The following is a 17079-nucleotide window of genomic DNA, read 5'->3' as shown; positions in this document are numbered from 1 at the left end:
CGTCGCAGCCTCAGGTGAGCGCGGCGCTCCTCGCGCCCAGGTGACGGCTCGCGCGTAGGCCCCGCCCCCCTTCGCGGGGTTCGCCAATCAAAGCCAGGAAATCCCGCCTCCCGTCCGCCCATTGGCTGGCCCGTCCCGCCCACCCCTCGCGCTATTGGCCGGCGCCTGGCTGTCAATCAAAGGTCGGGGCCGTGCGTCAGGTGAGGAGCGGGCGCTACGCCGGGCAGCCGGGCGCTGCCAGTGCGGAGAGAGGAAAGTGTCGGCGGAGGTTGGGCGCGAACCCCTCCGCGCAACATCTGCCCCCAAACCTCACACCCAACTCTCCAACCGTTAAAATTTTCCAACTTTCAAAATTGTCAAACTTTTTCCAACTTTCAGAATTGTTAAACTTTCCAACTTTTCTACTTTCACGAAGACAGAACCTCCCACCTGGAACGGAACCATGAAGAGTTTGAAGTCTCGGTTGAAGAAGCACGAAGTGACTCTCAATGTAAGTTCAAAGTTGAAAAGCGTCATTAGCCTTGCCTGAGTGAAGAAGGTTGCAGGTTTTAGCAAACAGCTCACTCACTTTTCAGCCGGAGCCTCTTTGTTTGTCCTGTGTTTCTGAAGTTTAAAATGTAATGTTTGGAATGTTGAGAGAAAGCGTCCTCCCGGAGCGCTGTGGGCTGGGCAGCACCGATTGTGTGAGCCCAGTGTTTGTTACAATGCATCCTCATCCTCATCCCAGGACCACCCTGCTGGGTGGGATGTTCAATGCACGACCCGCAATGTGGGCAGGGGGGCTGGTTTAGCTAAAGGACCAAAATTGCAAGTTTAACACAAGAAAAACTGAGATGCCAGCAGTCTGTATCAGGGAAGTTTGTTATTGAGTGGACTTAATAGTTTAAGTGCGCTGTAGGCTGAAAAGGCTGTTTAGTTATTTGTACCCACAACACTGATCACATTTGCCACTGGCACAAACCACCACGCCCAGGTTCCTGCTTGGGTCGTCTTCTTCCCTATGGCAGTAGCAAAGCAATATCCGAGTCCGATATCCAGGTCAAAGTGTAACAGTGTGGGTATCTTGTAGGCTGCCTGCGAATTCCCTCGGAGGGCAGTGCTCAGCGATGGGCTCCAGGGTCTTGTTTAGGTATACGCTGTGTGTATAATTTTGAACGTGAATTCAATACGACCACCGCGTGTCTGTAATAAGGGCTATTCACACACTTATTTTGGGCGGGTGTTTGTTTTTGGGTGTTAACCTGAACCTTCCAGATGACATTAAATCTTGTCATAATTCCCAGGTGTCCATTAGTCCAGATTTTATAATAGATTTTAAACCTCTTGGCTAGGTTGTAGCCTAATAATCATTCCCAGATATCTGTTCTCCATCAAGAGCAGCTGTACACTTTGATTAGATGACAGCCCTGTAATCACTCCTAGCTATCTAATATTTTCCATACCTCTGGATTGGCACTGTGGCATATTTACTTTGAGTTAGCTGGTCTCAAGAACATATAATTTTGTGGTGACTCTTTTGAGTATTCTGTTTTCTACACTTGCTCTGATTTAACTTTTCAACTTTTTTATGCAAAAGAAAGACGTACATTTCTAGAGCTTTCATGACCACCGGATGTCGCAAAGCGCTTTAAAGCCAATGAAGTATTTTTTGAAATGTAGTCACTGTTGTAATGTGGGAAACGCGGCAGCCAATTTGCACACAGCTATCTCCCACAAACAGCAATGTGATAAATGACCAGATAATTTGTTTGTGATGTTGGCTGCGGGATAAATATTGGATCCAGGACACCGGGATAACTCCCCTGCTCTTCCTCAAAATAGTGCCATAGGATCTTTTAGGTCCACCTGAGAGGGCAGAAGGGGTTTCGGATTAACGTCTCATCCGAAATACATCACCTCCGACAGTGGAGTGGGAGTGTCAGCCTGGATTACGTGCTCAAGTCCCTGGAGTGGGACTTGAACCCCATGAACTTCTGACTCCGAGGAATGAGGAGTCTGTGCATGTTAATCCAGAACAGATATTACCCTGAGACTTAACATTTTTTTTAAATTTAATTAACTCTTGGAATTAAAAGCTTATGGGGATTCCAGTTTAATCTGAAATGGCACAGTCAATATACCTGTATTGCACAAACCATTGCTGAAGCTGTTTCTGATCTCCCTCTATTCCCAACCAAGCCCTGAAATCTCCGACAGCTTACAGAACAACTCTTTTTTGGAGACAAAGTAAACATTTAAATCAAGTGCCCCCCAATCTGGGGGACACTCCAAACATTTTTCAAGGCCCTTTTTTTCCTTTTTTTGTTTTTTTAAAATTTTTTGTTTTTGTTTTTTATGTTTTTTTTGGGCACTAAAATCATAAATTTTACCAGTGCCACCCAGTTTACAGAACAAGTGGAGAACCTAATGCACCAGTCCCCCACGTTAGTACACCTGATGCAGTGGATTTGCTCTACCACACAAATTGACGCACAGCGACGCACCTTAATTGTCTGCCCCACAAACCACCCCCCCCCCACTCCCCTCCCCTCCCGAGATGTCTGTGCTCCTTTAATTCTGCCCTCTTGAGCATTCCCGATTATAATCGCTCAACCATCGGTGGCCGTGCCTTCTGTTGCCTGGGCCCCAAGCTCTGGAACTCCCTCCCTAAACACCTCCGCCTCTCTACCTCACTTTCCTCCTTCAAGACGCTCCTTAAAACCTATCCCTCTGATCAAGCTTTTGGTCACCTGCCCTAATTTGTCCTTATGCGGCTCGGTGTCAAATTTTATTGTCTCATAATACTCCTGTGAAGTGCCTTGGGACGTTTCATTATGTTAAAGGCGCTATATAAATACAAGTTGATTTTTGGACTCGAGTTCCTGTTCCTAGGGATGATGCCAATAATTCCATCTCGTTCATTCCAGCAGCAGAGTTAATAGTTGGGATGAAACTGGATGTACAATCCTGCCACTGGAATAAGGGTGTCTTTCAGTAGTGTAAATGTTGGAAGCTGGTTTACAGATCCTAATCACCTGCAATCTGATCTAAAGGAGTGCTAGTACAAGAATGGTTTCAGAGTCCCGAACATGACCACAGGAGAGGGAAATCGGCAACATTACTTAACCCTGCAGTTAGGTCTGATTGCCTCATTTAAACAAAAAAATTGTTCTGGCATGTGGGTGTCGCTGGCAAGGCCAGCATTTATTGTCCATCCCCAATTGCCCTTGAGAAGGTAGTGGTGAGTCGTCGTCTTGAACCGCTGCAGTCCGTGTGGTGAAGGTGCTCCCACTGTGCTGTTCGGGAGGGAGTTCCAGGATTTTGATCCAGCGACGATGAAGGAACGGACGATATATTTCCAAGTCAGGATGGTGTGTGACTTGGAGGTGATGGTGTTCCCATGTGCCTGCTGCCCTTGTCTTTCTCAGTGGTAGAGGTCGCGGGTTTGGGAGGTGCTCCCGAAGAAGCCTTGGCGAGTTACTGCAGTGCATCTTGTAGATGGTACACACTGCAGCCACGGTGGAGGAAGTGAATGTTGAAGGTGGTGGATGGGGTGCCGATCAAGTGGGCTGCTTTGTCCTGGATGCTGTCGAACTTCGAGTGTTGGGGGGTTCTAAGGATTCCACACTAATTGTATGTCATTCAACCCTGGGGCCACGAGTACAATGACTCCTCTCTGTCGGAGGTGGAGGTGTTGCATATCTTAATGATTTTAGTAAGAAGGTAACCCACTTACATTTTGGGAATTGCTCTTGTCAGATAGTGGAATAAGTTCCATGTGTGGGTAGATCTGCATGTCTTGTGACACTGTCATTACATGTGATGTGACTTGTAGCTTAAAGTATCTCAGTGAACATAATATATTCACTGTAATGTTAAACCTAATCATAGCATTGTAGTGCAAACGGATTGAGAGCCCTGTGTTGAATGCAGGCCATTAACATTCCAGAATGTTATCTGTCTAATTGAACTTCATTTTCTTCCCCCATTCCCAAGCACTTGATTGACCAGTTCTTTGCATGTGTTCAGACTAAATTTGTCTGAAAGAGTATTGAGGTTCTTTGCAAACTTTTAGTGGCTCTGCTTAGACAGCAGCAACACAATATTTAATTGTTCTAAAAAAAAATTCATTCTCGAGTTATGGATGTCGCTGGCAAGGCCAACATTTCTCATTGCCCATTGCTAGTTGCCCCTTGAGAAGGTGCTGTTGAACCCCCGTGGTGTAAGGTGAAGGTGCTCCTGCAGTGCTGTTGGGTAGAGTGTTCCAGGATTTTGACCCAGCGACCATAAGAACCAAAAGAAATAGGAGCAGGAGTCAGCTATTTGGCCCTTCGAGCCTGCTCTGCCATTCAATAAGATCATGGCTGAGCTGATCTTGGCCTCAACTCCACTTTCTGCCTGCTCCCCATAACCCTTGACTCCCCTGTAGTCAAGAATCTCTCTCTCAGTCTTGAATATATTCAATGACTCTAGTTCCACAGCTCTCTGGGCTAGAGAATTCCAGAGATTCACAACCCTCTTGAAGGTCCCACGAAGGAACGGCCAATATATATCCCAGTCGGGTCCCAGATCAGCCATGATCTTATTGAATGGCGGAGCAGGCTCGAGGGACCAAATGGCCTACTCCTCCTAATTCATATGTTCTTGTGATGCTGTGCGACTTGGAGGTGATGATATCCCCATGAACCATGTTGAGCGCGATAATTGCATCCTTTATTTAAACTAGCTGGGTTTGTAAATGTGCTTGTATAGGTGGGCAATTTGATAAAATGTTGACATGTATTTTGGGAGGGATTGGGTGAGCGTGGTGCAGCATATTGCAAGCCCAGCGTTCTGAGCTGTGTGTTGGTCAGAGGTACAGTAACTCGCCATGTGAAGGGATGGATTTTATTCTCGGCTGAGTTGGAGCGAGAAGAGAACATGGCAAGTCACGTTTAAGCATCATCTCACAGGGAATGGAGGGAAATTGAACCGTCAGTTCAGCACTGCGTCCAGCATTTTTGGACCAACGTGACCACTGCACTTACATTCTGTATTGTAAGGTAAGAACGTAAGAAATAAGAGCAGGAGTAGGCCATTTGGCCCCTTGAGCCTGCTCCGCCATTCAATAAGATCATAGAATCATCGAAATTTACAGCACAGAAGGAGGCCATTTGGCCCATCGTGTCCGTGGCTGATATTCGACCTCGACTCCACCTACCTGCAAAAAAAAAAAGAGAAAGACTTGCATTTATATAGCGCCCTTCACGACCACCGGACGTCTCAAAGTGCATTACAACCAATGAAGTACTTTATGGAGTGTAGTCACTGTTGTAATGTAGGAAACGTGGCAGCCAATTTGCGCACAGCAAGCTCCCACAAACAGCAATGTGATCATGACCAGATAATCTGTTTTTATGATGTTGAGATCCCATGGCACTATTTCGCAGAAGAGAAGGAGTTATCCCCCTATGTCCTGGCCAATATTTAGCCCTCAATCAACATCACTAAAACAGATGATCTGGTCTGGAAAGGTGCTATATAAATGGCAAATCTTTCTTTTTCAATATAACCTTCTATTCCATTCTCCCTCATGTGTTTATCCAGCTTCCCCTTAACTGCATCGATACTATTCACCTCAACCACTCCCTGTGACAGCGAGTTCCACATTCTCACCATTCTCTGGGTAAAGAGGTTCCTCCTTAATTCCTTTTATAAGATTTATTAGTGACTCTCTCTTATTTATGGCCCCTAGTTTCAGACTCCCCTAGTGCAATGGCTAATCGTTCAGTGCAGAGATTGGCGCACATCGGCATGAAGCGTGCGAGATGCTGGTGTCTACAGGTGGCAAAGAAACGGTCCACAATTAATGGGGTGGGGGATAATCGCTCCTGTAATCTTAAACTCTTTTGGAATCTTAAAAGTCTATTTGCACGTATTTTATTATTTCCTGTGTCTGTCTCTCTCTGTGTCTGTCTCTCTCTGTGTCTGTCTCTCTCTGTGTCTGTCTCTCTCTGTGTCTGTCTCTCTCTGTGTCTGTCTCTCTCTGTGTCTGTCTCTCTCTGTGTCTGTCTCTCTCTGTGTCTGTCTCTCTCTGTGTCTGTCTCTCTCTGTCTGTCTGTCTGTCTGTCTGTCTGTCTCTGTCTGTCTGTGTCTGTCTGTCTGTCTGTCTGTCTCTGTCTCTGTCTGTCTCTCTCTCTGTGTCTGTCTGTCTCTCTCTCTCTGTGTCTGTCTCTCTCTCTCTGTGTCTGTCTCTCTCTGTGTCTGTCTGTCTCTGTCTGTCTGTCTGTCTGTCTCTCTCTCTGTCTGTCTCTCTCTCTGTGTCTGTCTGTCTCTCTCTCTGTGTCTGTCTGTCTCTCTCTCTGTGTCTGTCTGGCTCTCTCTCTGTGTCTGTCTGGCTCTCTCTCTGTGTCTGTCTGGCTCTCTCTCTGGCTCTCTCTCTCTCTGGCTCTCTCTCTCTCTGGCTCTCTCTCTCTCTGGCTCTCTCTCTCTCTCTGGCTCTCTCTCTCTCTCTGGCTCTCTCTCTCTCTCTGGCTCTCTCTCTCTCTCTGGCTCTCTCTCTCTGTCAGTGTCTCTCTCTCTCTCTGTCAGTGTCTCTCTCTCTCTCTGTCAGTGTCTCTCTCTCTCTCTCTGTCAGTGTCTCTCTCTCTCTCTGTGTCTGTCTCTCTCTCTCTCTGTGTCTGTCTCTCTCTCTCTCTGTGTCTGTGTCTCTCTCTCTCTGTGTCTGTGTGTCTCTCTGTGTGTGTGTGTCTCTCTCTCTCTCTCTCTCTCTCTCTCTCTCCCAGAAGAGCCAGGGGCAGCACGGGCCAGCCCACACTGCAATATGTGTGCGCACTAGGTCCGTGCAGCAGAGCAGGTTTCCAGTCGTCTTGGTTAACCCTTGCCACTGGACCAAGACCTAGCTCTGCAAGCCAGTGTGGTGGCTGGTGTGCAACAGTCATCACACGTTAAAAAAATCCACGCACAGGCATCTTCCACCTCCTCAATTGGAGTTCAGGAGTGGAATATCGGGTCCTTCATCGAAACACCTGTGAACTCATGTGGAAACAAGTCATCCTCGTTCGAGGGACCGCCTATGATAATGATGATGGTGTGTGTGTGTCTCTGTCTGTGTGTGGGCCACAATTACTGCCAATCCTTGGTTGCCGTGAGATGATGGAAGTGCCTTTTACAGCCTTGTGGGAATGATGCTCCTACCATGGTGTTTATGAAGCCATCGTACGTTTAAGTGTGCGTTCACACTTGTGTTTTACGAAAATGTGCACTTAATATATATTTTCATGAAGCCATTGTATATTTTGAGGGACATAGGCGATACATTCAGGTCTCTTGGTGTTGCCCTGCTTGGACTGGGGGCAGTATGGGCTGGTGGTTGAGGCAATATGTGTGGTTTTGGTTTTTGCGAAGTACGTTATTCGGAGATTGACTTGAGGGCTGTAATTTTTGTTTTTCCAGTAATACTCTCTCATGAGCTCATGCACCTCATTTGGTGCCAGAATGCTTTAAACATGCCTCTTCACCGATGCGTAGAATACAGCCCCATATTAAGATAAACGAAATAATAGTTTTTAGCAACAGTAACTGAAGGTAAGACTCTGAGGTGAAATGTGTACATTGAAATTTGAAGAAAACTTTTTTCAATACTAGCCCGTTTGAGGAATTTGGATGATGGCCTCTGATTCATGTCCCATTGGAAAAACGGCACCTCCGACAGTGCAGCACTCCCTCAGCACTGCACTGGGAGTGTCAGCCTAGATTTATGTGCTCGAGGGACTTTAGCATATAAATCTATGCTGACGCTCCCAGTGCCAGTACTGAGGGAGTGCTGCACTGTCGGAGGTGCCGTCTTTTGGATGAGACGTTAAACCGAGGCCCCGTCTGCTCTCTCAGGTGGGCGGATGGCACTATTTTGTAGAAGAGCAGGGGAGTTCTCCCCGGTGTCCTGGCCAATATTTATCCCTCAATCAACATCACTAAAACACATGATCTGGTCATTATCGCATTGCTGTTTGTGGGAGCTTGCTGTGCGCAAATTGGCTGCCGCGTTACAACAGTGACTACACTCCAAAAGTGCTTCATTGGCTGTAAAGCAATTTGAGACGTCCAGTGGTCGTGAAAAGCGCTATATAAGTGCAAGCCTTTCTTGAGCCACTTGAGACTCGCTGTCCGCTTTGGCTGCCAGAGGTCTTGAGTCTATATCAGCAGCTTTTCCTGTCTAATTGACCTTTCTGTGGTGTGGCAGAGCGAGAGCCAGGGGGGGAGAATCCGAATAGACCTTCCGCTAAGTAGTAGCACTCGAGTGAAGACACAGCTGTTGAAAATGCTCGGTGTCTGAAAAGAGAAAAGTTCACATTTTAGGTGGAGTTCTTGCTCTGACGCTCCCGAGATATTCCTTGGCCCAAAGTGCCACACGCGAAGTGCATGAGACGGTTACAGTCGATGCAGCGACATGCAGTGAGGGAATGTACTGTGATTCACCCAATAATTGTGCAATCACAGTGTGTGGTCTGAAGAATGTTTTTCATATCTCGTGTGTCTCTAACTGATTTATATGTGTAACCATTGCAGATAGCTGTGTGTGTGCTGTTAAAGGGAGGTTCTGTTTCCATGACTGATGCGTCTGCATCTCCCAGAGCCACTGAAAATCGCCGTCTGTTGTCTTTAGGGGAGTTAGATCAATCGTGGGGACCTGTCTCAGATGTCCAAGCTGTGTGGCATTGAGGTTATAGTTGGAAGATTACTTCCATGCAATAATGAGGATATTTGTGTGTTCATACTTTTTAAAAAAAAAAAAATGAAAAGTTAAGTGAACTTTGTTTGTTCTGCCACACAATGCTCTGAACCGCGGTCGAAAAGCTTTCCTCGTGTTGCCTTTGGTTATTTTACCAATCACCTCAAATCTGTGACCTCCGGTTCTCGACCCTTCCGCCAATGGGAACAGTTTTTCTCTTATTTACTCTGTCAGACCTTTGGGTCAAACAAAAATCTCCAAATGTTGGAAATCTGAAGTTTTAAAAAAAAAAATCACAAAAATACTGGCACTCCATGGCACATCGGTGAAATGAAAAGGCAGGTCCTGACAGAATGTAGACCCTTTCATTCTGAAGACTGGTTACTACCCGAAAAAGTCATCTCTCTCTTTTCTCTTCATAGGGACTGACTGACCCCTGACCCCTTGTGCCACCTCCAGCTTTTCCTGCTTTCATTTCAGAATTTCTCTCTCCTTGCCTCACGCCCTTCCTGCCCCCATCGGCTCGGGGAGGCCAAAGAATTTGACAGAGAGAACTGTTTCCTCTGAGGGGGGAGGGTGGGGAATGATAAAATTAGAGCGAGGCTGCTCGGGTGATGTCAGGAAACACTTCTTCACGCAAAGGGTAATGGAAATCTGGAACTCTCTTTTCCCCCCCCCCCCCCCCCCCCCCCCCCCAAAAAGCTGTTGAGGCTGTTGGGTGGCGGGGTCAATTTAAAAATGTCAAAACTGAGATTTGTAGACAAGGCAGGTAGATCATAAAATCATAGAAATTTACAGCACGGAAGGAGGCCATTTTGGCCCATCGTGTCCGTGCCAGCCGACCAAGAGCTACCCAGCTTAATCCCACTTTCCAGCTCTCGGTCCGAAGCCCTGTAGGTTATGGCACTTCAAATGCACATCTAAGTACTTTTTAAATGTGGTGAGGGTTTCTGCCTCTACCACCCTTTCAGGCCGTGAGTTCCAGACCCCCGCCACCCTCCGGGTGAAGAAATTTCCCCTCAAATCCCCTCTAAACCTCCGTACCAATTACTTTAAATCTATGCTCCCTGGTTGCTGACCCCTCTGCTAAGGGAAATAGGCCCTTCCTAGCCACTCTATCCAGGCCCCTCATAATTTTATGGAGTTAAGATACAGATCAGCCATGATCTAATTGAATGGCGGAACAGACTCGAGGAGCTGAATGGCCTCCTTCTGCTCCTGTGTTTAATCGACGGAACTGTTGTATTTACCTTAAGGGGCATTTACGCCAAGGTTGCATTTTTATGTGTGAAGAGGAAAAGGTTGTGGCAGTGGCCCAGAAATGGGTTGTCCTTCCCCTGCTTCCATTGCTTCGAGTGGCTAAGGAACCAAACTGCACATTTAAGAACATAAGAAATAGGAGCAGGAGTAGGCTATACGGCCCCTCAAGCCTGCTCGCCATTCAATAAGATCATGGCTGATCTGATCATGGACTCAGGTCCACTTCCTTGCCCGTTCTCCATAACCCCTTATCGTTTAAGAAACTGTCTCTGTCTGACTTAAATTTATTCAATGTCCCAGCTTCGTAAGCTCTCTGAGGCAGCGAATTCCACAGATTTACAACCCTCCGAGAGAAGAAATTTCTCCTCATCTCAGTTTTAAATGGGCAGCCCCTTATTCTAAGATCATGGCCCCTAGTTCTAGTCTCCCTCATCAGTGGAAACATCCTCTCTGCATCCACCTTGTCAAGCCCCCTCATAATCTTATATGTTTCGATAAGATCACTTCTCATTTGTCTCCTCTGACTGAGTCAGAGAAAGGGCAAAAAGAGTACGCTGGTTTTCTTTGAAGAAATACATGTTTGCTGGAGGTGGGGGGGGGGGGGGGGGGGGCGGGGTAGAGGTGCAAATATGTGTGTGCTCAGAATGGCATGTGGTGGAGAGATGGACATAAAATGTGGGGAGTTTTCGGGAGGGATGAGCAAATGGCTCGGAGAGACTTTGGTTCAACAAAGTAGTTCTACAACAATGGATCTAACGTGGAGTTGGCATGGCAACAGAGCAAACCTACACACCCAGGATATGTGATACACGGATAAGCAAGTACAGACCTGTGGTTTTTACAAGTTTTATTTGGGGATGGTTTTAATTTTGAAATGACAATGATTTGGTAGATCCTCTCTCTCTAACCTTGGGTAACGCCCCTCTGTCACCTTTCGTCAAGGATGAAGAGCCAAAGTTTCTCCCCTTGTTTCCCATAATTGAGTCTTCCTTCTCCTACAGGGCGGTAATTCATTGCCTGACATCCGTTATCTTATTACGTGGTTAATGACCTGATCCAATAATGTGAATGAAAAGCAATTCCTTGTCCAGCTCATTAACCAATTTCCTAACGTTTCATTTAACTGAACTAAGTATGTAGTGTAGAGGTACCATAAAGTTAGTCTATAGCTCAAGGGTGTCTTTTGATGCAGCTTCTTTGAATTCAGAAACCAGCCAATTAAAGGGTTTTCTAGGTGTCCTGATCGTGTCCCAGGGGCAACACGGGCCAGCCCACACTGCGATCTATGGATAGTAGGAGTATGTGTGCGCACTAGGTCCGTGCAGCAGAGATTGGTCTCCGGTCATCTTGGTTAACCCTTGCCGCTGGACCAAGAGCTAGCTCGGTCAAGCCCGTGTGGTGGATGGTGTGCAACAGCCACCACACGTTAAAAGAATCCACGCACAGGCATCTTCCACCCTTCAACATGTAGTTCAGAATCTGGGATATTAGGTCCTTCACTGAAACACCTGTGAACTTATCCCTTTTTGGTGTGGAAGCAAGTCATCCTCGAAACGAGGGACTGCCTAATACTATTAGAATAGGTAGATTCTAGAATTTCATGTCCCAGTCAGACATTCACCTTCCAGTATCTTGCGAGATGAATGCATGCGTTCTTTGCCACTGAACCATTTCATTCAGGAAGGTCCAAGTTTCCTTATGTTCCTGAATTGAGCCAGAATGCCTGATCTGATCTGGGGCAACAGCATGGTGATCCTGTATCTGCTGTCCATATCCTAACTTGCACCAATCACCCATTGCCCCGCCATGCTCGCTGACCTACATCGACTCCCCGTCCAGCAACATCTCTAATTAAAAATTCTCATCCTTGTGTTCGAGTCCCTCCATGGCCTCGCCTCGTCCACCCCCCCCCCCCCCCCCAATCTCTGTAATCTCTTCCAGCAGCCCCCCCCCCCCGGAGAACTCTGCGCTCATACAATTCTGGCCTCTTCTACACCCACCACTTCCTTTGCCCCACCATTGTTGGCCGTGCCTTCAGCTGCTGAGGCTCTTAAGTCTTACCGCCTCTCTACCTCTCTCTCTCTCTCTCTCTCCACCTTAAAACCTACCGTTTGACCAAGCTTTTGGTCACCTGTCCTAATGTCTCTTAATCCTGTCTTAATTTCTCACATTATAACAGTGACTACACTCCAAATTTACTGTAAAGCGCTTTGAGAGGTCCGGTGGTCGTGAAAGGCGCTATATAAATGCAAGCCTGTCTGTTTTTATGTGGTCTGGTGTCGCATTTTTCCTGGTCACGCTCCTGGGAAATGACTTGGGTCGCTTTACTAGGTTAAAGCCACTGTATAAATGCAAGTTGATGGTTTAATGTCACCAGATTGGGGACTGCATAGAGCCAATCCACATCCGGACCTGGGTCAAGCAGGGCTGCGTTATCGCACCAACGCTCTTCTCGATCTTCCTCATTGAACCAATGGAAACCTGTTCAACCTTCGTTGCCTCCAGGCTAGATCCAAGGTCGTCCCATCCTCCTGTCATCGAGCTACAGTACGCGGACAACGCTTGCGTCTGCGCACATTCAGAGGTCGATCTCCAAACCATCGTCACCATCTTCACCGAAGCGTACGAAAGCATGGGCCTTATACTAAACATCCATAAGACAAAGGTCCGTCACCAACCTGACCCTACCACACAGCACTGCCCCTCTGGTCATCAAAATCCACGGCGCAGCCTTGGTCAACGTGGACCACTTTCCATACCTTGGAAGCCTATTATCAGCAATGGCAGACATCGATGATGAGGTCCAACACTGTCTCCAGTGTGCCAGCGCAGCCTTTGGTCGCCTGAGAAAGAGTGTGTTTGAAGACCAGGACCTTGAATCTGGTACCAAGCTTATGGTCTACAGGGCAGATACCCGCCCTCCTGTATGGCTGAGATGTGGAGTATATACAGCAGACATCTCAAAGCGCTGGAAAAGTACCACCAATGCTGCCTCCACAAGATCCTGCAAATCCACTGGGAGGATAGACGCACCAACGTCAGTGTTCTCGCTCAGGCCAACATCCCCAGCATTGAAGCACTGACCACACTTGACCAGCTCCGTTGGGTGGGCCACATTGTCCGCACGCCCGACACGAGATTCCCAAAGCAAGCGTTCTATTTGGAACTCCTACATGGCAAGCGAGCCCCAGGTGGGCAGAGGAAACGTTTCAAGGACACCCTCAAAGCCTCCCTGATAAAGTGGAACATCCCCACCGACACCTGGGAGTCCCTGGCCAAAGACTGCCCTAAGTGGAGGAAGAGCACCTCGAGTCTCATCACCGAGCGCATGCAGAAAGCAAGCGCAGGCAGCGGAAGGAGCGTGCAGCAAACCAGACTCCCCACCCTCCCTTTCCTTCAACCACTGTGTGTCCCACCTGTAACAGGGACTGTAATTCCCGTATTGGACTGTACAGCCACCTGAGAACTCCGAGTGGAAGCAAGTCTTCCTCGATCCTGAGAGACTGCCGATGATGATGGGGAGTGGAAAATAAACCAGTCAAGGTTTCTGTTCTTGATGGCTGCTGGGTGATCTTTGAAGTAGAAAGTGCATGTGTGTGTAGATTGGGGTGAGGCCAGGGTTGGGCTTGTCTGTGACCTTCCTTTTACAGTTGCGCAGTCTGTTGTCACACTGTCTAGACTTGTGCATGAACAATAGCCTCTTGAGCAAGGTACTGGAGCTGGTACGCCAGCGTGAATCGCTGAGCAGGAGTGACCATTTAGAGAGTTGGCAGAGGAGCAATTCAGGCACCTTATCTCTGGCTCTCGCCCTTCCTCTCTGGCTCTTGCACACTCTGAAATCCAAGTGGTAGTGTTGGCATCTTCCATCACTTCACAATATTACGTTGCTTTTGAGTCAGGTCGGAGATCCTTTGCTGGGCACCACTGGCTTCTTGCAACCTGCAAACATCGAGTTATCCAAATCCATTCCAGCACGAACTGTCTGAACAAAGTAGGTTCAGGAGCTGCCCAAATCTGTGCAGAAGCAAATGACAGCCAGTGGAGTAGCTCGAAATGGTGATTCCTCATCCCCCCCCACTGAGCTCACCAATCTTCAGAGAGATAGAACAGTACAGCACAGAAGTAGGTCATTTGGCCCATCGAAGAGCAACCCAGTCAGTCCCGCTCCCCCCCACCCCCCCGCCACTCTTTCCCCATAGCCCTGCAATTTTTTGTCCAAGTATTTATCCAATTCCCTTTTGAAAGTTACTGTTGAATCTGCTCCCACCGCCCTTTCAGGCAGCGTGTTCCCGATCCTAACCACTCGCTGCATAAACATTATTTTTTCTCGTGTTGCCACTGCCTCTTCACCTTAAATCTGTGCCCCCTCATTATCAACCCTTCAGCCATTGGAAACGGTCTCTCTTTATTTACTCTATCTAAACCCTTCATGTTTTCAAACGCAATTCAGATCTTCGCTACGCTAATTTTTCTTCCCCAACGTTCCTCTCCCGAGAGCACTGTTTCACAACGGTTCCATTGGTACCATTTCCCCTCCATTAATTTGCTGAAATAGACATTGTTGGACATGTGAGCCTTGCGAGTGAGTTGTCAGCGGGCTACATAAGAACATAACAAAAGAAATAGGAGCAGGAGTCGGCCATTTGGCCCCTCAAGCCTGCTCCGCCATTCAATAAGATCATGGCTGATCTGATCATGGACTCGGCTCCACTTCCCCGTCTGCTCCCCATAACCCTTTACTCCCTTATCGCTCAAAAATCTGTCTATCGCTGCCTTAAGTATATTTAATGACCCAGCCTCCACAGCTCTCTGGGGCAGAGAATTCCACAGATTCATCACCCTCTGAGAAGAAATTCCTCATCTCTGTTTGAAATCGGCGACCCCTTATTCTGAAACTATGCCCCCTAGTTCTAGATTCCCCCACGAGGGGAAACATCCTCTCTGCATCTACCCTGTCGAGCCCCCTCAGAATCTTATACATTTCTGACTGCTGTCCCTAACCTTGTACCTTTTTTGAACATAAAATAAAAACATCGTGGTCCGCCCTGACCTCTGAGAAGACCACCGCAGGTCGGGGCTATAAATAGAGCTTGAGCACCTGGCCCTGGAACATTGTGGCGGAGGTGCGACGAATGAGGGTACGGGGCCCAGAAGAGCCGAGGGCCCAGGGGCAGCACGGGCCAGCCCACACTGCGATATGTGTGCACACTAGGTCCGTGCAGCAGAGCAAATCTCCAGACGTCCTGGTTAATCCTTGCCACTGGATAAAGGCCTAGCTCTGTCAAGCCTTGCGTGGTGGCTGGTGTGCAACGGTCACCACACGTTAACAAAATTCGTGCACAGGCATCCTCCACCCCCTCAACTGGAGTTCAGGACTGGAACATCGGGTCCTTCGTTGAAACATCTGTGAACTCTCGTGGAAGCAACTCGTCCTCGTTCGCGGGACCGCCTACGATGATGATGTACCTTTTGAGTGCGGACTGCCACTGGTTAGCGACTTAGGAACGGCGTGCTAAGGGGTCTCTGACGATAGTTGTGGTGCTTAGACCACCCAGCCTCAGCTGAGATCAAACCTGACCACCTCCGGGCTCAACGATTCACTTGCTGAGCCTTCTGGGGAGCTTGGAAGGATCGATTCTTAATGCAAGGGCGGAACCACATAATGTGTGTGAATGTTTAAACTGGCATCACTTCCAAATCTCCACGTATGGGCTGGCCTTTGCTACCTCCTCCTCCTCCTCCTCCTCCTCCGACCCGCTCCAGAAAATAATTAACAAAGGAAAGTGTGGGGGCTGGTTGGGAGTTCACATTGCTGGGGCTGTACTTAAAATAGTTCTTGCCAGTGTTCATGAGGTTGGTGTAACTTTTTCTCTCCTCTTTGGGCAAGGGACAACCAAAACCTCTGCCCCCATTTTTTCCAGACAGCAGCTGCTGGTAATGTTGCCATTTACACCTCCTCTAGATCCATCTTTTGTTCCTTGTCTTGTCTCATTACCACCTCCTTTCGTCTCGCACCATTATCACTTTTAGAGTTTAGAAGAATGAGAGGTGATCTTATTGAAATGTATAAGATTCTGAGGGGGCTCGACAGGTAGATGCAGAGAGGATGTTTCCCCTCGTGGGGGAATCAAGAACTAGGGGGCATAGTTTCAGAATAAGGGGTCGCCCATTTAGACAGAGATGAGGAAGAATTTCTTCTGAGGGTTGTAAATCTGTGGAATTTTCTGGAGGCTGGGTCATTGAATATATTTAAGGTTGAGATACACTGATTCTTGAAGTATAAGGGAGTCAAGGGTTATAGGAAAGAGGCAGGGAAGTGGAGTTGAGGCCAAGATCAGATCAGCCATGATCTTATTGAATGGTGGAGCAGGCTCGAGGAACCGAATGGCTGACTCCTGCTCCTATTTGTTATGTTCTCGTGTTATCTCTCCTTCCTTCCATCCTATGAACAGACATGGTCATGTGTTCTTTCCTCCCCTCCCCCGCACTTTCCCTGCTTCCATAATTGCTTAAAACCTGTTGTATCAAAACCATAAAATAAAAACAGAAAATGCTGGAAACACTCAGCGGGTCAGGCAGCATCTTTGGAGAGAGAAACCGAGTTAACGTTTCAGGTCGATGACCCTTCGTCAGAACTGGGAAAAGTTTAGAGATGTAACGGTTTTTAACCAGGTAAAAGAGACAAACGGAAGTCCTGTCGGAGAGAAGAGCAGAACATCATTGAGGTGGACACCTGACATATTCCAAAAGCAAAGTACTGCGGATGCTGGAATCTGAAATAAAAACAGAGAATGCCGCTCCCTCGGCGCCGCCCCTCCGACAGCACGCCGCTCCCTCGGCGCAGCCCCTCCGACAGCCCGCCGCTCCCTCGGCGCCGCCCCTCCGACAGCGCGCCGCTCCCTCGGCGCAGCCCCTCCGACAGCGCGCCGCTCCCTCGGCGCCGCCCCTCCAACAGCACGCCGCTCCCTCGGCGCAGCCCCTCCGACAGCGCGCCGCTCCCTCGGCGCAGCCCCTCCGACAGCGCGCCGCTCCCTCGGCGCAGCCCCTCCGACAGCGCGCCGCTCCCTCGGCGCCGCCCCTCCGACAGCGCGCCGCTCCCTCGGCGCCGCCCCTCCGACAGCGCGCCGCTC

At 48.4% G+C, this 17079-nt stretch overlaps 1 protein-coding gene across 2 annotated transcripts in view; it reads left to right on the top strand.

The window, feature by feature from the left end:
* Positions 1-202: 202 nt before the first annotated feature.
* Positions 203-17079, top strand: part of uacaa (uveal autoantigen with coiled-coil domains and ankyrin repeats a) — a 171541-nt gene continuing 154664 nt past the window's right edge. For both annotated transcript variants that reach the window (XM_070858555.1, XM_070858554.1), the window contains exon 1: positions 203-490. In XM_070858555.1, the coding sequence (XP_070714656.1) occupies positions 443-490 (48 nt within the window). In that variant the 5' untranslated portion in view covers positions 203-442. The remainder of the gene's footprint in view (positions 491-17079) is intronic.

This window comes from Pristiophorus japonicus, chromosome 17, assembly GCF_044704955.1.
Source record: "Pristiophorus japonicus isolate sPriJap1 chromosome 17, sPriJap1.hap1, whole genome shotgun sequence".
Classification (NCBI taxonomy): Eukaryota; Metazoa; Chordata; class Chondrichthyes; family Pristiophoridae; genus Pristiophorus; species Pristiophorus japonicus.
The sequence above is the reverse complement of the archived record's forward strand: the minus strand, read 5'-3'. Positions and strand labels throughout refer to the sequence as shown.